This window comes from Thunnus thynnus, chromosome 15 (assembly GCF_963924715.1).
Source record: "Thunnus thynnus chromosome 15, fThuThy2.1, whole genome shotgun sequence".
In the NCBI taxonomy this organism is placed as follows: domain Eukaryota; kingdom Metazoa; phylum Chordata; class Actinopteri; order Scombriformes; family Scombridae; genus Thunnus; species Thunnus thynnus.
In genome coordinates this window covers 8,857,038-8,881,412 of record NC_089531.1, presented here as the reverse complement: position 1 = coordinate 8,881,412, position 24,375 = coordinate 8,857,038, and the positions used below count along the sequence as shown (strand labels likewise).

The 24,375-nt window shown below is 40.5% G+C and overlaps 1 protein-coding gene across 18 annotated transcripts in view; it reads right to left on the bottom strand.

Annotated features, from left to right (window-relative positions):
- pleca (plectin a) overlaps positions 1 to 24,375 on the bottom strand; it is a 102,337-nt gene that overhangs the window by 38,002 nt on the left and 39,960 nt on the right. For 3 of the 18 annotated variants that reach the window (XM_067612310.1, XM_067612314.1, XM_067612317.1), the window contains exon 1: positions 12,090 to 12,382. The exons of 7 other annotated variants lie outside the window; for them this stretch is intronic. In XM_067612310.1, coding sequence (XP_067468411.1) covers positions 12,090 to 12,192 — 103 coding nt within the window. In that variant the 5' untranslated portion in view covers positions 12,193 to 12,382. Of the gene's footprint in view, positions 1 to 2,297; positions 2,441 to 7,234; positions 7,684 to 12,089; positions 12,383 to 14,567; positions 14,755 to 24,375 lie in introns of those variants that run through there. 8 more of the 18 variants (XM_067612306.1, XM_067612307.1, XM_067612309.1 and 5 more) reach the window with 3 other exon arrangements.

Sequence of the window (24,375 nt, the reverse complement as noted above, 5' to 3'; positions counted from 1 at the left end):
GTCACAGGTTGCATTTATCTACCAGTAGTGAGCAGTTAGCCAAAAGGTTTTTCTACCTTTTACCTCTCAGATGTATTTGTTTGAATAGTTTTTACAGGCCAGATGAGGTAAAATTATCAGGTATTACGCAAGAAAAAGTCAAATAATTGGAGCAAAGTCTGAAACAAATAAACATTTTTTTTGCGTGGAGATAGATTTTTTCCTTTCCTATTCATAGTCATCTCACATCCAATAAAAGATTTATTTTGTGATCCCTCAGAGGGGTTCTGACCCCTGATACAAAATCTGAATTTAATGAGGTAAAGCATCCAAAACCAAAATCCCACATTTGATGAGACCCTACAGGGAATCACTGAGATACAAATAAAAATGAATTTGGTTTTCCCAGAGTCAAAAACAGTCTGATAAATATTTGTGCTCCCCAAAGCCAGAAACCCAAACCTTGTACATGTGATGCCAGCAGAGACAATAAACTGCAGACGATGCAGCAGATGACTCAACAATTGACCCCTACTCCCTCTTATGATTGTTTAAAATGCCTCCATTAAAACAAAGACAGGAAGGTGTTGTTGTGCTTGTCAAGGAAAACGTGAGTAAATAACATCTGTCAGTCCTCTACAGGAACATGTTTCACCTTGCAAAACTGTTGGTTTTGATTTCACGGTGTGATATTCCAACAAGCGCCCTAACATACCAGCAGGTATAAGTTTGGAAAGTATCCAAAGTTTGGAAAAGGAAAGGAAGGGTTTCACTTCTTCACCGTGGTGCTTTAACAAGTGATGAGAGTGTTTGTCAAACACAAGAGGCCTGTAAGACTTAACGAAACGAGTCTGATTCGGAACAAAGTCGTTCAGATTCGACACAGTGTGACTTACTGTTTCAGATTTATAAATCTGACAAGACAGTGAAAGCCATTATGTTGAATTTTCTTATCAGTCAGACAATGTGAGGAGCTTGATTGAATTATCTGGATCAAAGCTCATGTATAACAGAAGAAGTGATCGGATGGAGAGGGAACAGAGAAACCAAAAGAGTACAACATCCTGTGGTGCCAACGCCCATTTCAGGGTCGCATTATGTCTCTGACTCACAAGCACGCTTGTGACTCGTGTCTAAACAGAGAAGTGGAAATAAACCGCTAAAGCCAAGAAATTCTGCTATTTCACTGGATCATGAAATCACTGCTTTGTATCAAGGTTGGATGAATGTGATTAAAACAGAAAAAAAGGATTGTTCTGCAGACAATAAACCATGCAAAAAAATACCAAACTGTGGACACATTAACTGTTTTGTTAGCTGCTCGGCTTCTTCGTGCCATTAAATACAACCTGAGGGATCAAGGTCAGATTGAGGCTGAAAGCACTTAATATTCCAAAACTAAAAGCAGTGAAATGAATGACAGAAAAAGCAAACTTTACTGATCCGTCTTACAAATAATGTGTTTGCCAGGTTCACTTTTGTAGCCTGGAGCTGCAGAGTGAGCTGTGGATGTTTTCTTTCATCCTCTGAGTAAAAGAAACCTCTAAGATGAGGTGAGAGATATCAGGTCTCCAATATCGGGTGCTCATTGCTATATGGCTGCGAGACATAGACAAATCATCCCGTCACTCTGCTGCTGAAAAATGCAATTGTGATGTGAACAGTCAAACAGAAACAACTGCTTTTGAATATGATATTCTGTTTTTAGCACTTGAAGAAAAAACATGTCTGGCTGAAGCATATGATTACTGCAGTAGAAGGTATTGAAGGTATTTGAACTCTCTGCAAAGTTAAGTGTTTTTTTCATATCTGTCGTCTTTGTGATGAACGCTGTTTCTTCTGGAGCAGCAAAGATTTAGATCAGTTAGTTCATTTCTGAAGCAAAACAAGTGAGATGAGAGTGAATCCTGTCATAAATCTTTCTGTTTTTCAGTCTCTTCTCAAAATGGGTGTAAGCGAAGTTGACCAATAAAAAGAGGAAAAGTCATGACACATTAAGGGGTGTGGCCCTTTTAATAAAAGGGAGGCAGAAGACCACCACAGACAAAAAATGTGATTCTAACTGCTTTGCAAATTTAGACATTAAAATAGATTTATACATTTTCTTCATAATATAGAATAAACCCCACAAAATGATGAAGATTTTCAAACTTTTTTCATAAGATTTGACAGTGAGCTGTTGAGAAACAAACTGAACAACCTCCACTAAAACTAAACTTTGAATCAGAGTTGTAGTTCCAAATCAAAGCTGCAGAGAAAATGCATAAAGGTCTAAGGTAGTACCAGTGACACAAAGCAAAGATTGGGACAAACTCTACCTTTCCTGTGATCCATGGCCTTGAGCATCCCCTGATAGTAGGAGTCCTCTACGAAGACCCCGTCACTACTAACACTGTCAGAGGAATAGTTTCTGAATCTCTGCTCCATCGCCATGCTGGCGTTATCTTAGTAATCAAAAACAAAATAAACGCCTCTGCAGGTTGAGAGGAGACGTTGTTATGAGACTTCCACTTCTTCTTATTGCCTGAAACACTGCTCCACAGCAAGGGATCCTGTAGTTATGTGGGAGTGTTCAAGCCACTGATTCAGTTCCTTAACATAAGTCTTGGTCCCTTTTTTCCTCCCTTTCCCTGTTTGCTGTGTCTGACATTCTACGCTCACATTTTTTTTTTCTTTTCACCAGCTCTTGTAAAATGCCTGCCTGCAGGCTACAATGTCAGAAGCTGTCATTCAACACAGAGTAGCCTGTGGAGAAGAGAGGGAAGATTCTCCTCCTGGCCTAGCCCAGTTATGTAAACCCCGACCCCACCCATCAAACCACACCTCAAAGACCCTCACAGAGCACCCAACCAAAACAGACCTCTGCAGAGATTACGTACAAATGCACAGATAATGTAGAGTTTAAATAATGTCCACGTGTCTCTAAGTTGACTTTACAGTTGCACTGATTTTGAAATGCTGCTACTCAACCTCTTAACAGCCAAAAGTGATGATGTTTGCATGTTTTACTTCATTAACTATAAATTACATCTACATTTTATACCAAGCTGCCTCTAGTTTGAGTTAATTTCACAGATGTATAACAATGTAAAACTGGTAATCACTCAGTGTTTTTGTCAGTTATCTGATAATCCTGTCATGATTTTGGCTGTTAAAACAGCAACATTTTCAACACAATCAACAAAATTAACATGACTCATTTTCACAATGAAATGTGTCATCACTTTTTGTGTTGTGGATTTGGTTTCACATCACAAATCTCAAGCAAGTCTCTCCTTTATGAAAGTAAATTTTCATGAATGATTGGAAACAAATGGTTGGTCGTTGCGGCATTCTTTGGAGAATTGTTGGCAATAATGTAAAATATAAGCATAAATAATTGTAGTTAATAATCTTATACTGCACTGGTACAGCCCTTCCAGTCACTACCAACAAGAGCATCAGCAAAACTGACAACAATGTCAATGTCTTTGGTTATTTTCATTGAGTGATGCACTAAAATCACTGTGCACATGCACTGTGTGTCAAAAACAAGGGCTTTACCTCAGGTCTTCTTACTGTAGGAAAGACTGAAAGCACAGAAACCCTGCTGTCCTAAAATCTGTGTGCCCAACTAACTACTGCATGAAACTTCCATTTTCAAAAAGGCTGCACAGATCACTAATTGGGAAAAGTAGGCATTCCCTAATTTAGACCAAGCTGTACAAAATCAGTCCAGTGGAGATTGTTAACCTCAACTCAAGTGAACTCCACATGCACAAACTAACAGTCCCAAGTGTGTGGTCAGAGGTGGGAAGGCTGGACATGCCACACAACTCCCCAGGGACTCAATGAAAGGCCTGTTCCTTAAACACAGAGGAGACCGGGAGGCAGCGGTGCCCGGCAGTGGGAACAATGTCCTCAGCCCTTTCTCAACGTGGTACAATCACAAGAAAAACCTCAAGTATGAAGGCTCTTCCTCTGTCAGGACATAGTTACAGAGAAACTGGCACCAACGACGTTTTTCTTGGGGGGGGGGTTGTGTACAGGAGAGAATCTAGCAGCAGAAAGAATAAAGGCATTGAAGATCGCTAATAAGAACAACCTGCAAGACTTTATTGGAGGGATTTGGTTTGGACTGTTTTTCTTAGATCAATTTCCAATCTTGTATAAAAGCTTCTGTCAAGCCAGTTCAATAACAAACCAGACAAAAAAAAAGGACAAAAGAGGCAGTAAGACTTGGCTCTCAAAAAACTCTTAATAGGGTAACCACACTGCTGCAGAAAATGATCCCAGACACAAAGCAGCTATTGTGTGTCTGTGTGTGGATTGACTGAACAGTGCGTCTATGTGCATGAGTGCAAAAAGAAAAGGACAATTGTTGCATCTGTATCTTTTTCATGCAATGAAACACTTCAAACAACTTCTGCTTAAGATCATCTGCGCACATAATCTTCGGAGAGAATAAAACTCTGCATTGCAGTAAGCATGCAGACAATTTTATGCCTAGGGAGCTCTAAACCAGCACCTCCACCCTACCCCGTACATGTCCCATAGCACCTAAATACCTGCAGCACCTTTCACCTTTGTAAGCATCAATTTTCTGTGTGGATACTTACATAAGGATGTAAAATAGAGATTCTTCAGATGCCTGCAGAGGGAGGTGGCTTGTCAGGACATGAGAAATGGAAGCTGCTGATGTTGCCCCCTTCCCTAGACTCAATGTGAACCTATAAGCTGTGTATGTGCTAGAAATGAAACCCTAGACTTTAAAATAGGCCTTGAAGTCACTGACAACAGAGAGAAGTCAAAGATTCTTGTATCTCTAAATCAGCAAAGTATAACTTGTGTAAATCATCACATGCTTGACGAGAAGTTAAATGAAATTTCAAAGTTTTATGGTTAATTAACTGCAAGTCATGACATAATCAGACACTGCAGTACAGTTGGAGTTGATTTATTGATTTAAAGACCATATTTGTATATGCATGTTTAAACAGTAACAAAGAGGTGCAAAGTTTTTGGTGATGTAATTATGTGGCATAAAAAAAGTTATCAGCCACTATCTACAACAGGCTGGTTGGTACACACAGAGCAGCACTGTGTGGATATTTCTCTATTCCCTGTTACTGATAACACGCAGCGATAAACCCAGGTAGTGAGAGCTGATATGACTTTTATGACAGTTCTGCCGTGAGAAGCATACAAGTCTATGCATTCCTGTTGAGGGCGCGCCCACCCACCTCACAGACAGGAGGAGCCGCCTTCCTACGATAACACCCCACGCCCGAAAAAACTCCAGTCTGCCTGTTCCTCTGTGCGAGTGACAGCATGCGATGTCAAGTCCCACCGAGGACAACAATGTTAATCGACAGCGGGTATCATCTGGCTCGCAGGTCCTGAAGGGGTTTATGATGGAGGGATGTTGGTATGAATGCTGGGCGGTTCAGGGAGGAACTTCGCCAAGGTGAGGAATGGAAGCTCCCCCGAGCGTTATGGGAATGATCCAGCATGAAGCTGGCAATGAGGAGGGTATGCACTTCCACAAAAGAAGATGGATCTCTGACTGTCAAGATAACAATGTTATAACAGGATGTTTTTCCTTTTCAAAACAAACTCAGGTGCTGATAGGCTGTGGATAAAAAAAAAAAAAAAGTGGGGGCTGCAGACAGAAAATAAACTCAATGAACCCAAAAGGCAACAATGGGCAATGTTGTCTTTAAAAGTTGTCCTTGGAGTTGCCCTCATTATGTTTCATTATGTTTTCTCTCCATGAGTATAAATGGACTGATGAGTCTCGCTCACTTTTGCAACAAGAGCATCATTTTAAGGGAGTACAGCCACACATGGTGTTCACTATCTTGCAATTATGAAAATATGGGATCTGCATAATTGCTGGATTTATGATCTTCAGATATGACAGCCGAGTCAATATCAGAGAGGATGAGCTTGTTGTTCAACACAGTTTGTCTCCCTCTTCTGATGAAAAGGCTACAATACAAAACATGGGAAAAGTCTACTTTAATCAATTTAAATGTCTAACTAGTAGCTTCTGAGGCTACTGTTGAGAAACTCCAAGGTCGCACACTGGGGAACTGCAGTGTTGACTTTTGTTCATGGATGGTCACTTCTGATTGTGGGAAGAGTGATTTGTGAGAGCGGTTGCCATGACAACACAGCACAAAACACACAGCAGTCGCGAGCGTACTGTTTACAGAGGAGCGGTTTTGGCCTCAGACCTCTGGGGAACTGTAAGTTTTAGGGGGGGGGGGGGGGAAAGCATTTCTCACAGCTCTTAAAATATCAAATAAATACAGAGAAACTGAGAAATGACAGAATATCTTTGTAGCACTTTCAGCAAAGCAGGATCAGCAGGTAAACAAATAGTAAGTTAAGTTTCCCTTCACTTTGATTATTCAGGCTAATCCTCTCAGCACACAAACTGAATTTGCTCAGGGAGTTTACTCAGTCACTGTCAGAGTATTCATTGATCGTCAGTGACGAGTAAACATTCAGTCGCTCAACATGGTGATCACGTCAAGAAGTGCGGGTGGGCTGTAGTGACTTATGGAAACACACACATGATCCTTTTTTTTTTTTTTTTATCATCAGAGATCATTAAACAGACTCCACATCTCAGTTTGAAACATAAAGACAACACCCTAAAAAAAGAGTTTGCATTACTATTACTGTAGGACTGCAATTAATGGTTATTTTTAATCTATTAATCTATCAATAATTTGGTCTAATAAATATTAAAGAAGAGTGACAAAATAATTATTGCAATTTACCAGATTCCAAGTAAGTATTCAAAACAACACTTATTCCAAAATCCTTCTTATTCTTTGATTATCATAAATGATTTATTTAAAAACACAAATATTGACATTTGAGAAGCTGGAAAAAGAGAATTTTCGCCATTTCTGCTTAAAAATACTTAAACGACTTGGACTGTTATCTAAAATTTTGCAACAGTATTTTTTTTTTTAATTGACCATGTTTTCAGCTCTACATTACTGTACCTGCTCTGTGTGAGCAGAGCTGATGAGATCACTGATAAACAGAAAAATCGCATTAACGTTAATAAAATGACAATAACATCATAACGCTGAAAAATATTTGCACGCTGCACTCAATTTTGGCCCTTGGGGCGTGTTGTATTCTGGGAGGAGGCATGGAAAAGTTTAACATCATCACCATCAGCCCCTCCCTACCGGAGCCTCCTCCTATTACAAGCGCTGAGAGAAGGAGACGGCGGCTGAGCGCTCGGACCTACCTGCGCAGCACATGCGGCTGTACAGATGAGACCCCACTTCTTCGCAGCTCATTTCATGGATGTAATTAGTTCGTCGATATATAATTTCCCGATCCAAGCCGCCGCACCAGGACGGCACAGCAGCATGCACCGTACCCTCCACTTCAGCCATCCTGGTTGTGTGTGTTTGTGCTGCCGCGTGAACGCAGAGCGCGCCGGACTTTCTCGAAAACGCCCACAAATACGCGTATTTCTCCTAAGTGGTCCCAGCCCTTAAAACTTTCTCCTCCGCTCTACTCGAGCCACATGGAGGAGGGAAAAAAAAAAAAACATAGGGTCGTGTCAGATTGCAGACACTTTTTCAAAAGCCCGGCCCACTTTTGTTTTGTTTAGTGAGATGAATATGAGAGCTCTCCGCTGCTCCATCCTGCTCTGCTGTCGCCTCCGTGCGTAATAACGATTTGTGCTATTAAAGCGCGCCTGGGAGGGACATCCCCGAAATACATAGACCGGAGGATTGTATAGACTGCGGAGGACTTCAAGCTACGTCCTTATTTTAGCATGTGTAATGTCTATGCCTTTCCCAAGATTACATAACCCCTCGAGGCTCCCTAATGCAAAGCAGAAACTAGTTTAACTTCTGGTAAGACACGTCTGATGTGTGATTATTAGAACCAGGGAGCGTCGCTTCTTTTTATTCTCTGTGAGGCAGAGTGCAGGTTTGACAGCGAGCATATTGCAACGTTTGCCCGTCGGCTACCTACTTTCTCCCCACATTAACACATTTATGATCCACAACAGCTGTGGGTCATAAATTATTTTTACGATTCTTGTTTATTCCTCTTTGCGTAACATTGAGAAACACCTCACAATCACGAGCATTGTCTTATTTTCAGTTCAAGGCAGCCAACAAACTATTGCATGTCATAGTAATTAGATATTATTTATTGAGGTGTTTTTTTAAAGTACAGCCTAGATTAAAGAGTATTAATTTCAACAATATAAGATCTTCAGTTACAGCTGAGACAATGAAATCACAAATCAGGCAAATCTCAGATCTATTTTTCAATAATGTTAACTTAAAGGAACAATAAAGCTGTTAAATTTCCAGTTTAGGTCAGCCAAATAATATTCCAAAACTTTAAAAAGACTGTGTGAATCTCTGCACTATGAATTTGTGCACAATAAGTATACTTTCAGTGTTTTTTCTTATTTACCTTCAACTAGTCTTTCACATTGTATTTTAAACTACAACCTATAACTGTACATTTTCTGTGGATGTTGTAAGTAAGTTTTTAAAGTGCCTGCACATCTGGACAGTGATATTCAAAGTAGGAACGATAAGAAATGCAGCCATCTGATCTGATTAATTCTCTGGAACACAACAGCGTTAATTCAAATGTTGCAGCAAAACACAGTCTGTGTTTCGGATGAAGCGTTTTTGAAAACATCAGTAAACACCAATAAATAAAATAACTAAATCTCTTATTACATCTACGTCTTTAATCTTGAACTTATTAAAAATGGGAGTTTTTTCTAAAAGGAATGATTCAGATTTTTCCACAAAGCATGTCAAGGAGACACGGATGCTGGTTCTTGACCCTCAGAGACATAAACACAGATCAGAGCCAAGCTCCTGCATCAACATGTGACAGAGTCACCAACACGGGTACACCGTGTATTGAATTATATGTACTGTATTTTATTTATTTAACCTTTAATTAACTAGGAGAGTCCCACTGAGATTAAGAAACTCTTTTTCAAGGGAGACAGCCAAGACAGGCTGCAGTATAAATAAAAACACATAGTTACAGACAGAAAACATTGAGGACACTGTCCTATGACAGAAGACACGCCTGAATACTAGAGTGGTTTACCACTTTTTTTTTTATGTTTTATTAGTTATTGCGAAAGGCATGTAGGGTGTATGGTGGGCGTGCATTGTTTTCAAAACATGCCATGTTTTTTCACTTTTTAGTTTAAGCAGAGTGGGCTGTCTTCCCTCCTCAAGCCTGTTATTACAACCACAGTGACAAGAGGCGGGCAAAGTGAGTCACAGCTGCTCACCAACAGCCAAAATCTGAATCCAATCCTTCAATGTGCTGTATGTGGCATGTGGTTTAGCAGACAGAGCCGCCAGTCTGCAGGGCCGTCCGTGAACACCGCTGCAGATTTGGGTGTGGCTTCCTAAATGGATTTGATAAAGTCGGTGTTGAAGCTGGTGTTGTGAAGTAAATGGCTCTTCCTAATCTTTTGAATCTTCAGGGAGCTTCATACAAAATCATGAACGGAAATCTCAGGGCAAAAGAAAAGGTGAAAGCCAACAAGAGACGGCGCTTAAGTGTGTTCAAAATCAACAGAAGCTTCCTGCTGAACATCATAACTGTTTATGATTTCTAGAAACTCATAATCACTTAGTGCAAATGACGTCTTAATTGCGTGCATACCCAAAGCACTTGGAGTCTTTTAAAGGTCCAGAGGATCAACGTGGGGCCTCGTCAAGGAAAATCATATAACTTCTCCTGCAGTTTGTTATGACGGTATCTAGGATACACAGTCCACCGTCCCCAGTGTCAAGTTTACTACCAGTAGCCAACCCCATGCGCGGCACTTGGTGAGCTTTTTTTAAACCTGGCTCTGGTTGAAATCCCTTTTACCTACTTTCACCTTCCTGCTGTGTCAAAGGCATCTTGTTGCTCCAGCAAACTATATTTCAACTTACAGGAGTGGACAAGTTGTGTCGTTAAATCCAGCATGTGACGCTGCTGATCTCTGACTTGTACTGGACCTGTAATGTAAACAGTGACAACACTACAGCCAGAAATCAATCGCAACACGTCCCTGCTCTGTTAAAAATACATCATTAAAGTGCAGACAGAGTCTGGGAAGAGGAAATATGACCGTGGCTGATGTACAGGGTGTAGACTTATTGTCTGCACTGCGGCAAATACAGAGCTGAAAGCATATCTCTTCAAATTCAAATCAGCTGGATATTGACAGTAGGCAGAGATATCACGCAGCCTAGTTTTGCAATGCCTTGTTTGCCTGCTATTTACCAGTCAAACTACTCGCCCAGGGAACCTTGATCAGTACTTCAGCTGAGCAGTTTACTGAATACATAGTCAAGCGGTACAGATGGATTTAAAAGGTGGATTTTGGGGATAAAAAGAAAATATGTTTTTAATTTCTCACTTTTTGCTTTTGTTCTATGAATTCCACATTAAGTCTCTGCATGGCTATTCTCCTTTTTCTCATGACTTGTCATTAAAATGATAGTTCTCCTGTCATAACAAACTGAGGCAATTCACTGTTGTGAAAAGTACCTTTATCTACTCAGGTGCGTCCTTTCCTCCACTTCCTTTGAAAAGGACTGTGCAGTTTATGATCTAACTCAGAGCAGTGGGAGAGATAAAGGAAAAGTACAATACCTGGCTTCAATTTAGCAAAACAACCAAGCACACAAGATGATGAGCATCCTATTACAGTTTACACCATCCTGATTTGAAATTAGACAAAATGTGAGCACTGTAGAGCAGGTAGAGGAGTTGTCATGTGACTTGAGGCTACCTGAGGCTTTTAGGGTGTTTTACGCTGCTTCATCGTTCGTAGGAAGTCTGCCGAATTGTTTCAGACTACGTCCACACTAATAGGTTTTCATTTAAAAAAGAAAACGATCTCCATCCACACAAGTGTTTTAGCACTGTTTCAGAAATAATATGATCATACTAACACGCCTGAAAACACATATCACATGACCATTCATATACAGGCTTCTGATTGGCCAACATGGCTTTAAGGTTAGTGTGATATCGCTGCATGCTCTTGACAGTGTTTTGTGTTTTCATTTGGATGGAGATTATGATGCTTGTGTGGATTTTTTTTGAGAATGAAGGGGGCAAAAAATGTTTTCAAAAATACCTGTGTATGTGTAGACTAGGCTTCAGAGTGCCGACTGTGCAAACTGGTTTTTCATATTATACTCAGAGGCAGAAAAAAAAACAATTGTCCTCTATCTGCACCTGCAGACTGTCTGTCAGATATCCTTTAATTTGACTCAGGGTGTGTCTCCTGCACAGGTGTGTTTGACAGCCTCTATTGTGGCAAGCTGTGTCAACAGAAAAATATGGTGAACAAAGGCTTGTCTGGTGACTTTAAAGGTCACAGATGCCTGGAGGTAACCTTCAGGCTGTTCAGTAGACTGAATAGATTCTTAATTCTTTTTCCCTGGAACCACATGATTGGTGTGTGAAGAGGATATGCTTAACTTTTAACTCTAAGCATTCCAAGAGGAAACCGGCTGGACAAGCCAATTAACAACACAAGAGTAACCACAAATAAAGTCAAGATACTCTGAATAGTAAAGAGCTTAAACTCACTTAAGGGAGCCAAACAGCTCTGATCTCATTTCTACAAGGACAGAACTTGACGAAATGATGGAGTGATTAAAATATGATAAAAAATGATAAAGAGATACTATTCAAGGAAAACCCCCAGCAGAGAAGCAAAGCTAATACTGAAGTGTTCACATACAAAGCTGTGACGAAGCCAAAACCCTCCAATCGCAAAGAATACTCCAGCTCTGACGTCATCAAATTACAACCAGCATTCACAGGGTTAACTACAACATCTCCATACCACAGGAAACTGAGACGTGTGAGGAAAAAAAAAAACGGGGGGAGTGAGGAAGAGAGTGGAGTGTGCGCCACAAAAACACACACGACAAGAGAGAGCAGAGACGACGGATGAGGACAGCCGGCAAGAAACTATTTTGCACTGAAAAATCTTTGATCTACCGTCCTTTCAAGACCTTAGGGACAGTATCGTCATCTCCTCTGAAGTAAGCCTCAGTAGCAATGAGTTTTCCAGCTTTTCTTACCTTGCTTCTTGCGTATTCTCCACTGCCAAACAGCGATTAAGGTAACAATGTGACCCACAACCACCAGGGTTGGGAACACATGTCCAGGGGGGCTTGTCGGCATCGGGCCTGGTACAAAGTGGAGAGTCCCAGGCTCTGAAGACAGGTGGGAGGGCTGGTGGCGGGGGGTGAAAGGTGAGGGGGAGTGGTGGGGAGGAGGAGGGGGAAGCCCCTAGGGGTGTGTTGCCATCCCGGACATTAAACAAGAGCTGCAGCCAAGTTGTCCGTGACTTTTACAAGAGAGAGAAGAACGAATGAGCACCCCTCCCACTCCTCTCTTCCCTGTGACTCAGTGCTCTAGCTGAAGTGGCTGATCTCCCTCCCTCCCTCCCTCCCTCCCTCCCCCTTTTTCCCTCTACTTTACTCTAACAATTCCTCTCCTTCCTTTCTATCCACTCTTATATATAAACTTGCACTCATAGTCCAAAATTCGCTCAAATTCTCCAAGCATAAGTAACTCTTCAGCCCCGACGAAGTTAAAAAGATCCCTCCTCCTCTGAAGTGAGTCTACAGGTTTGCCCTACAGGAACTGGCATGCTACTTCACTCGCTGCAGCCTATCTGCAGGAGTTAATAATATATGAGGCTGTTTTGTGTGACACACACAACACGCTCATTCAGGTCAACCTTGATAAGAGGCAAAACGAAGCACAAGTGAAATCCACCTTGAGCTTGTGTCAAAGTTCTTACTCATTCACTCCATAAGATTTTCTTTCACTCACTGAAGCCCCTTGCAGTTATTTTCCATTTTGGTTTACGAGTCACAGACGATCCAAGGCCAGCCCCTTCCTCCTTTTCCAAATGTTTACACTGAAGCCGTGCCTCCACATTTCATTTTTCCCCTCACAGAACAACCCCCTCGCTATCAATTCATTCTCATTATGTAACTTTACAATGTTTCCTTAAATGCTAATTGCTTCCTTATGTTTGGACAGCTCAACCAGTGCCTATGAGTTTCCCAGAAGCCTATTTAACTGGATACTGTTTTACCACCAACTATTCCAGAATACAAACTACTTTTTTTAACCCTTAAATCAGTGAGTGCTTTTCATTTTTCTTCTGGACGAGACCTGTTATTAAAACAGTGAAGAGCCTTGGGGGGAAAATGTCTTTTCAAACGAGACAGTTTGTCTGACAGTGTATCTTTAAACTCAAGTAATTTAGGTATTTTCAAACCTGCCAATCAACCATAAATACCTCTGCTGTCTGTCTCTGTATGATCACCAGTGAATTCCGCTGTGAGCATTTCCTTGTTCTCAGGATTAAAGCAACAAACCTTTTGTTTTCAGTGTTACCTAAGAGAACAGAGCTGTGCACAGACTGTAAGCCCTTGAAAAACTGCAACTGCAATAATATACACTTAACACCTGCTTGCATCACTATTGAGACATCAAAAGCATCATGCTGCATGGGCAAAACGCCATCTTTACCGGTGTTAATGTTCTGTTATCAGAACATTGTGCAGGCATTGGTGTGCAGCACTAACAGTGTCACTTTCATCTCTAAAGCCACATAGAAACCCAACACCAAGACAAGGAGCATGATCATGCAGTCAAGGCAATGCAATGCCGCACGCCAACCATGCTCCATAAAACGAGCAGAAATAGACATTACAACTTAAACGTCAAGTTGACTTTGACATGAGAACAATGTCAAATTTTTTTTACAGGAAAGAATTCAGGATGGTCTTATGATCTACAGCACTTCTACTGCCAGAAAAAAAAATCTAGGATGCAGCATGTTATGACATTAATAAATTCAAAAAGACGTCCAGTTGAAATCAGAAGCTGCAACAGGGAAGAAAGGGTGATTGCAACTGAGTGAAGTTGGACTTAAGTTTTGGCAGTTCGTTCTGGGTGAGACCTTCTATGATCTTGAAAATGTCAGCCAAACACCCAAAGCTCTAGAAACTGGAAACTCAATTTCGCAATTAGTTACAGCAAAGACTGAGCAAAGGGAATAAAATGAAGGGAGCAGTACAGATGTCTGAAATAAATTCATTCCACCACTCCTTCATGGGAGGAGTCAACCCACTCCCACTCTCTTCACATGTGTTTGCTCAATGATTCCCATATTGTGATACATGCTCGGTATACTCACATGTATGCAATGTATCCCAATTTCACACACCTATACAGTCTTTTAAGTAAAAAGTTCTTTTGACTTTAGTTAAAAAGGCTTAATAGTTAATGATATAACATAAAATAACATTTTCTTATCAGCACAGGTTGGTTTAAGTGAGCAATGAGAGGAATGTGAGAGATGTTTTTAATCTACAAGCTTCTAAAACAATAATGATCCTGGGAGTGGCACTGCCCTCAAAAGGCATGCAAAATGCAGGAATTTAAAGTCAGCCTTTTTTAGTTTAATTCTCTTAAAGCATCACCATGTGCACAGATAGATTCTAAAATTATATTTTCTCATGAAAGGAAAAACGTACCGTTTGGTGGTCCTGAACAGAAACAACAGCATAAGTCCATCTTCTCTCAGCGTCTTCACAACTTTTAGAGAAAATACTGAACTGCCAAAGAGTCAGATCTGACCTCATAACATTGTGTCCTGATCAAAACCAGGGGGGCGTGCTGAAAAAGCGAGAGAAGAAAAAAAAAAAAAAAAGGGGAACCGGAGGCAAGGCTGGGAAGTAAAACCTAGACAGCGTTGCAAGTTTGATTTAATTCATGAGGCTTTCCTCAGTGGAAACAGCATCTCATGCGTGGTGGTTTCTGACGAGCGTCACTGGATGGGATCCATGTGCAGGACTGCAGAAACTCCCAGGGACACATTCATATATTCATACAAGATTTAGACAAAGAGCGGAAAAGATGATTTTTGCCAACAAGCTACTGTGACAAAGGCTTCTCTGTGAAAGTCATAAAAAAGTTGGAGACAGTGCAATTATGCACCATATCCACAGGATATGGCTCATTCTGTATGACTACTAGAGCAGTGGCTTTGATTTAAAGCTGAAACAGTGAGAGCTGGAACATTTTGCTAATATTAGACAATAACCCCACTTTTTTTTTTTTTTTGACTTTTGGTCACACTGGCACACTTCTGTGGCTTTGTCAGTGCAATCCTTCCTTTTGGTCATGATTCTCTCTTTAGTTTAGTTGTGTTGAGCTGTGTAGAAGGTTTTAAGATACACTAACGATAAAAAATTAATTGATTAATTTATTGGTGAAAAGACAAAATAAAATTTGACAATTTTGATTGATTAACTGCTGATAATGCCAAACATTCACTGGTTCCAGCTTCTCAAATATGACGAATTTCCACTTTTATGTATTATATTTTTTTGCTTTTTCAGGAAAAAACAAATTATTTTAAGTTGTAATTTATTTGAAGTTTTCTCCCTTTTTTTGGACATTTTTTCAATTAAATTATTAATCAAGAGATTCTACAAGTAACCAATAATGAAAACAATTATCAGTTGCAGCCCTAAAGATAAATAATAATACCATGCACTCTGCACTCTCATACACTCTATTCCAGGCGACATACAGAATGCGTGTCTTAAAGGCATGTCATCTATGCAGCTGTGCGTTATTCTTGAGCCAACCCAGGCCTTGTACTTCACCGTGATGCCTAGCATTCACCCATAATAATCTTGTGCTGGGGAGAGACAGAAAGTAGCCAGTCAGAGGCCTGCCCGCAGCCCACACCCCCCTGGATTTAACACCAGGGAACCCGATCCCAGACACTGCCAGGCAGCGTGGGTGGTGTCTAACTCAAGGTCTTCAGTGTAAAGTTGTGAACTGTAATTTGCTTCAGTCTTATTCTCTAAATAAACACTCACTGTACAACTGGCATTATAATAAAGAAAACACAGAGGGTGCAATTCTGGTAAAAAAAAAAAAAAAAACAATCCTAGGAACACTTAAAACAATGTGTTGCCACTTAATCAGACACGCAAAGACCTGTCTTATAGGATTATCTGATACACCGGCTGTGAGAGACACACTCCTACCCGCTTCAGCCTCTTTGGTCCTCTCCATAAGCTGAGACTCACCATAAAGTATTTCTATGCTGACACCTTTTGGTAAGACGACAGTACTGTTCCAATAACAAAGATTCCTACCTTGGCCGTGTTGAATCAAAGCCTCCATGAAGTCTCTATTGTAATTCATTTCCATCCGTAGCTCAAGTGGTTTCTTGATGATTTCTCTTTGTCACTATATTACGAAACAAATGCAACACATAGTACTGTACTATGAGACAGCAGGTTTGTAGCTCTGTGTGCTACTGTGGCTATTCCATTGAAGTACAGTATGGTCTTTTTAAATGTTGGAGTTTAAACTCATTGCAGGCTGGGCTAAAAAATTGAAGGGCAGATGAAAGGTGGCAACTGCCACATGTTCTCATCTGGACTGCTTCGGCTGGTTCGCCCCTTCTTGCGGAGGCACAGACAGGAAAAGCTGAGTGTGGCTTAATTGGACTCACATTTCCCAGTCTCTGCTTAGTCATATATCTGCCTTGACAATGGAAAGTTGTAACGCAGACTGCGTATTAAGGTAAAGCCTGGTGGTTTAATATGTGACTTAAGCAGAAGCACTGGTCAAACTAACATCTTATTCAGGCTTTCATCAACATTTATATGGGAACTGTGGGGAATATTACATGTTCTGTAAGATGCAGATAAAATGACCTGACTGGACGGTCAGTATCCTTTCATGCAGGTTTTACATGTTAATATTGTGCAGTAGCAGGACAGTACTTAGAGTAGGTCACTTTCTATCCAGCAGATGGCAGAATGAACTCCATCAGTCATACATGTCCAAACACAGCAAAACAGTAAGCACATGGATATTGGATCCACAGACTCATTAATTTTTATATAGTGTATATGCAGAGAGAAATTTCGCCAGGTTACAATAACTAAAAATGTGTGCAAAGATTTGATTCTGAACAAGCCATATGTAGATAAAGGCTTGAATACACTATTGAGGTAAAAAAAAAAACAACAACAACTTTGAACTAAAGTGTACGGATACAAGCATGTATATTTATTGTACTGGTCTCTTAGTAACACTACTCTACAGTGCGATAGAGTCCAAGACAAGTTTCCCACGGGGATGTTGGACACACTGAATTTGTGGGTTTATGTGTAAGTATAGACTACAGACACTCTTGGATAACTGCCTGCTGTGTCTACTTGTTTGGAACGAGCATATATTTGCATTACTAGACTTATAATCTGATGCCTCTGCTAGTCAGAGACAGTATGGCCTCATGAACATACAGTAACACAAGCTATCTGTTTGGTTTCACCCCTAAATATCACACAGGAAGCCTTTGTAAATATTTGCCGTGTAGATAAAACAGAGCAGACATAAAGCCTCACAGGCCACACTAAATGCAGGGGAAAGAGAGAGTGGGCACAGAAAGAGGAAACAAAACAGCACAAAAACACACCAGGCCCTTTTTAACACACACATTCAACAATGAACATTGTGCAAGTATTTTTAAACTTTCCTATGTGAGATTCAAATTCAGATATAAAACTTCCACTTAATAACTGGCCATGCAAGCATGTCATAGGTTGGCACAATTCTTCATGCACCCAGTAAAATGACACCTAATTAGCAGTCTGGTTGTTATTTAGCTATATGGAAAATGACAAGACCATTACTTGCATCATTAGAAGATCAAATTATCTCTCTCTCAGCCTCACAAACACAAGCAGCGCCCATAGCAACGCCCAGATAGCCTCTACTGCAGACAAGAGGAAAAAGAAGGAAACAGAGGAGGAGAAAGAAGAACTAGGATGAGTTCAAACCTTCTAAGAAGTCAGGCCAGACCCTCTGAACCTGCTCAGTCTCAGGGTCCTCTGTGAGGAAGCCCCAGTCTCCCTGAAGCAGAGTTGTCTTCGGGGCAACAACTGGATACTCTGAAAAGTCTACGGTGGCTGGACAGTCTGCCTCAAAGGTTGCATTCTTCTCCTGCTTAAGTCCAAGACCAGAAGCTGTGACAGGTGCAAATTTGGATGAGGTTTCTAAGGGAACATGAAGCTGAAAGATAACTTTCATAGGAATGATCTCTGTCATTACTTTCTGGGTGTCTTCTACATCATAGTCAACCACGTTTTCCTCTGATAGGTCTGTGAAATCATCTGTATCTGTTGGTGGAGGGGTTGGTAAGTCGTGATCAGAATCAGCAGACGCATCGGTGATGATCATTTCCTCAAGAACACCTTCTTCATCTTCCTCTATCTTTTGCTCTCTGTCTTCAGTAAGTTTTGAGAACAAAGGGATTGTTTGGGGGTTCACTACCAAATGTTCACCTGCTTCAACCTCAGATACATCCTCTACAAGCCCCTCCAAGGCAAGATTCGGGGTCTCTCCTCTTGTTACATCTTGTGACAGTTCTTTTGAGGGCTTCTTGATTGTAGCCTGTTCTACAATTGTGTGAACCGCCAGATTCTCTTTGGACACCTTTGGTACAATTGGAGAGGAATTGAGGTCTAAAGAAGCTGGTAGCTTGGCCTTCTTGACTGAGACATGACATCTGATGGATCTGTCCTCGACAGAGAGAGAATCAGTTCCAAAGGGTTTACTCTGACCTTCCTTGGGCCAACGGTCCTCTCCTCCACAGACATCCTTGCCTCTCTTGAAAAAGGTCTGAGTCTGAACCCCAGGCTGAACTGATGCATCACGGTAGCATGAGGCTTTTAAGTTTTTTGGAGGCCTCTCAAATTGTTCTTTCTCTTCTCCAACTCTCTTGTGACGGTAAATACGCCTGTCCATCACGGCCTCCTGGCTTTCCCCTCCAGCCCTAGGTTTTGGGATATAAGTTGTGGGGGCTTTCACTGTCTGAACTCGAGCAGAGGATGCAGGGCGATGAACCCTTTGTAGGGGTGCAGGCATGATCTCCAGTGGAAGGTGAAGGTAGTCACGCAGGTATGAAATTCCTTCATCGGTAAGATAGTAATAGGCATGTTTCCAAGCATATGTCTCCCTGACATAGCCCTTAGATTTGAGGGAGCCCATAGCACGGATCACCTTCAAGTTGGTGATCCCCTTGAAATCAGGGTGCATGGACTGTGGACGCTTGTCCTTCTTGGCCACAATGACACCATCTTGGAAGAGAAGCTCATAGATTGCCCTCAGATCGGCTAAAGGCATTACCATTCCAGCTACCATTTTGACTCCTTTAGTTTTCTTTTAGCTCTGCAAGGAATTTCTTCTTGAAATATTCCAGACTATTACAGCTTCAACATAATATTTGCATGCAGTAACATCCCCTAAAAATACTTGTCAAAATTAGGTCTTTCTGTATCTATTTTACTTTCCTGTGATGAAGCATCAATCTAGAAAATTGTCATCATGAGCCAGCATGGAGAAAATGCAATGCTCACAACCCCTCCTACCTTTCTCAGTCCCCAGTCGAAAGAGAAACAGTGTGGACGAGAGGCGAGAGTGAAAAAAGAAGTAGAATCCAAGGGGGTGTGTGCACACAGGATGCAAACAGAAACCAAAAGGATCAGAGGGAGCCGAGCAGAGGAGGTTTGTACCCTGTGTGGCTAAAGAGCATTACTGATACAAACCCACCACCACCTCATCTGCCAGCTTTAACAGAGTGTGCAAGAATCAAACATATGATCAAGACCAAAAAAACCTGCATGTCAGATAAAGTGAGCTACATAACAGCAGCAGCTTATCCTCACTCATCTAAGATTGTCTCACACTTTCTGACAAATACAGGCATCGTAACTGTTTTGGAAAAAACAATTTCCTCTATGTGAAAGATAAAGATTGTGTGCAATTTGAGTTGGCATTGGATAATATTTACACAGTTGGTAAATCAAACAGTGATTTGACAACCTTACTTATGATGTTTACATGACAGTATTCAACCACAAAATCAACCATGTCTTTTAAATTAGGTTGAGACATCTGAAGGGCTATTACAGCAGCTTGTCTAAGACACTGACGTCAAGAGCTGTAAACCTCCAATTTGGCTGCCAAACTGTGTCACTGCACATCAACTGAAATCCCTCCAGTTGCACTAACAATCATACATGAAATGATTATCTAGAAAACCGTTCTTGCCATATATTGCAACTTACTGACAAATTAAGTAATTTAAAGGTCACGTGAAACACCTGCTGAGGAAAATCTTAAGTAAAATCTCACCGGAAAAGGGTACTATTGGTGCTAGACCCAAAACAATTACATACATTTAAACAATATTTTTTAAGGGATTTATGTATAGACCCAGTTGAGTCATTGATGAAGTGATGAAGTGTCAAAAATACTTTTAAAACTTTCAACAGAAAGTAGATCTCTCACCTCTGAGTGGGCAACATTATTATGACTTACATTAGACTATAATATAGGCTATATATAGGCTAACAAATATAGGCTAATAATTTTGAATGACAGTGTTCAACAAATGCTACAAACTCAAGCTCTGAAGACCGAAATGTCTTTAATAAAAATTAGGACAAGCGATCGACAGTATGTGGAATGTCAGTATTTATATTTGGCATAGGAAAAGTTGACACGGCAGAGAAAGTGTGGTGCTGAGCTTTTGGTCAATGGTCTTTAACAAAAACAGAGTCTAATAATAACCAAATGAATAACAAAAGGACAGAAATAATCCAGACATTACTGCCTCTTGGTACACCACTGACAAAGTATTTTACACAAATCCAGGTCAATGATGAATGTTTCTTTAGAGGTCATGGATCTGAAAAAATATTGTGCTGTTCCTCACATGACTGATACACAGGTGAATATAAAGAACTGTAACACGTCTGCTCGATTGAAGGTTGTTGCCAACATTGCTTACTTTGTCCATTTCTAAGCCCAAAACATCTAATTTTGTTAAATATTTCAAATAATTAACTACTTTGCCAGGGAAGGGAGATCATTATTTCCAGTGCAAATAATATTATTTCAATCATTTTTGAGAATCAAGTGCTATTTTCATAGTGTGGTCTGTCTTAATGTGTTGTATTTTGTTTTAACATAGCTGCAATTATTCTTAAAAAAGAAAGAAAATAATTAAAACAAATCTGAATGGCAAATATGGACTGCATAACTAAAAATAAACAACTTATTTACATTTTTGGAAACTAACTCTTCATACAGTATACAGGTCCAAATTCTAGGCTTGAAATAAAACAACAAACTATTAAATCAGATTAAACCACACTACAAATGCATGGTATTTTACATGTAAATTGAAAGCTTTGCTCCTTTGTTGGTTACTGTCAGTTAAACAGTTTATCTGGTCATATTGCAAAGCAGTAATTAATATTATATCCTTTGTTTGGAGTTAAGATTTATAACAGATAGTCACAAAGTTGGAACACTGTATTTGTAAACCAGGTTGAGTGTATCCAGAGGAGGAATGGAGCTGACAGATAAAAAAGTTCATCTGATAAGCAGTTGAGATGACACACAACCACAGGCCTGAGGGGAAAACCACCATCCACACAAAACACAACACATAACAGAAAGCTGCAGCGGGTCTTCAATATGCCACTCTGACGAAAAGCAAGGGTACAAAATGAATAGACCTCTTTGTATGTAAAACTGCTGAAGGTGTCCAATATACTGTCAAAGTCATTATTTCCAAAGGTAAGGAGTTGTGTCAGAGGGTTCTTATGTTTCTTTTGGAAAAAACTAAACATCACTAAAGGTCAATCACTGACAGAGTCCATAATCTCTGGTCTCCCTGCTTTTCCCTCAACAGTCGTAGCCCTCATCCAAAACCAGCCAATGCTGCAAACCAAAACGGAAAAGCCATCAAGTCCGTTTTTTCCCTAAGAAAAAACAATTGTGCCTGTGTTAAATGCTCTTTTACTCAACCTCCGCTTAGACTGATTGACACTGGAAAGCAATATGAAATCCAGGATAACTACGTTTGCCAATCCTAAAAAAAACAAAACAGGAGGTTTGGAAAATGCAGGGGATGGTGTTTTTTTCCCCATTTTTCCCCTCCCAATAAGGTGCTAGAATTCAGTCGCCCTGTGATGGCTGTACTGTTTCACTGTCATCCTCTAACTTTATTACATTAGGATCCATATTAAGGTAGCGCATAAGTCTGTGCAGAGCATCTAGCACAAGGCGAAGTAATAAGATATAACTGAGAAGCTTCATGTTTTGCAGACATGGGGAGAACATCTGGTGTCACTGTTCTGTTTCGAGCAGTCGTTGTTCTAATAATTTATCCCCTTAATGAAAATCACCTTCTGCCTGCTTATTTGTCACTTTGTTTGTCAAAAAATAAATTTGAAACAGACTCTTTCTCTATTGGGAGCAATATTTCATAACAAATCGCTGTGAGTAACAGCATGCAGAAGAGGCACTAAAGCCTAAGGACTCCAGCAGGTCTGGGTTTAATGGTATTCACCAATAATTCTTCCAGTTCAATAGCTTTCTACAAGGACTCTCTCTCAAATACAATAGTATGTAGAGTCCTTGGTATCCCTTTCTGTGACTGACAGCTTATCTAACCTTGTGAACTCTCCAGATGGAGATAACCCCACCCTTCTGGGGCACGGCAAAGTTAAAACAACCACTCAAAATAGTTTTTCCCCATTTTAGGCTCCACTGCAGATCATACCAGGTGAGTGGTGTGCTGCCAGTTCCTTGGTATTTTGATAGTCTTTCACAATAATGATAGATATGCTATACTGAAGTGGTAAGTTAAGATATCTGGAAGAATGGATCACAAATCATAAACATGGATGAAATCCTGCTTTTCTTGCATGGGCAGAGTCTTGATATATGACACAGCAGATAAAATCAAAAAGAAAACAGATCTCTCACGGCACAAGAATTCAGTGGTCTTTTTCTTTTTGATTAATCTTAAACCTTGAGGCCTGTGTTGAGTTCTTTCACTGGATGGACTGACTCTATCTCCATGTGCTCTCCATTACCTGTCCTGTCCTAAATCAAACAAAACAGCACCAGTAAAAGACTTTTGTTTGGTTACCAACCACCAAACAGATGGAGGGCGATGAAACAATGTGTACCTGCGTCAATCCTCCGCCAGCTCACAACTAAAGCCTTTAATATTACACACTGCGCACAAAGTATTGGCTATTACAAAATGCCAAATATATAGATAAATGCTGCTGAGTAATACATTCATTGTCAACCAAATGTAGTTAATATACCGCAGCGGAAAACTAATTTAAACCAAGACTCCTTGGAAAAATATCTCAACCTTCTCTGAACACCTGCTGTCGATGTGCCCTTGAGCACCAAAACATACTGATTATTCTGAGCCGCTACCCAATGTGAACTGTGAAGCACAGCCTGCCTGGGTATAAAAAATCTGGTTTACTGTAGCCGTGATGGAAGCTCATTGCCATGGTGGAGGTGGAAGAGGACGAGGGAACGGAGACAGCTCAAGGTGACAGCGGCTGCTTTAAAACAAACTCATTCAACTCTTCTGGCAGATGAAGTGCTCCCCGCATTCCAGTTAATAGTTTATAGCAAGTCATTTAAGCTTTACGGTTGTCTTCCAAGTCGTTAAATGCAACTCTGCATTTTGATACTTGGAAACAGAGCAGTGCTGGAAGGAGTGTTGCTTAAACGATGTACACACATTATAAATTTTCGAACTATTCCGCAACTATCACATTTTAGCTCGCACCCGATACATTGCTCAATAAACGCAAGCGAGTAGAGAAACGCCCAGGGCCATTCTGCTTGCTAAGTTGTCTGCACCGAAATAAAAGCCAGTTTCTGCGGATATGCAGTATAAGTATCAACGGGTGTCACTTCATCTGTGTTCTTATGTGTTCCATTTGTTCTCTCTGTTTTTGAGTACTAACATCTGTCCAACTCATGTTCAATGAAATTAAATATCTTTTACCGATTCCGGGAATTATGATCTGCTGATGTGTCTTATCAGAGATCAGCTTGAGAGGAGCTGAAAGACTCAAGAAACAACTTTGAGCTGAAAGGCTGAATGGCTGTTTAATGATGCTTTGTCAGAAACCATAGACAACAGCACCATTATCATCCACAACTGTTAAGATGTTCAAGGTCGTGCTCTCTCTGCTCTCTCTCTAAACTGAATATTATTATGCATACATATTATTTAATCCACATTTCACTGTGTTTACTTTGTAAATAAAAAAAATGTGTCCAACATAGAAGTTTACATGTATGAATTTCATGCTGAATTCTGACATGTCATTGTCCACATTGATAGGATTTGTGATGTGTCACAAATATCGAGCATGTTTGACATGAAGTGAACTCACTCCAGATGCAGTTGTGTCACTT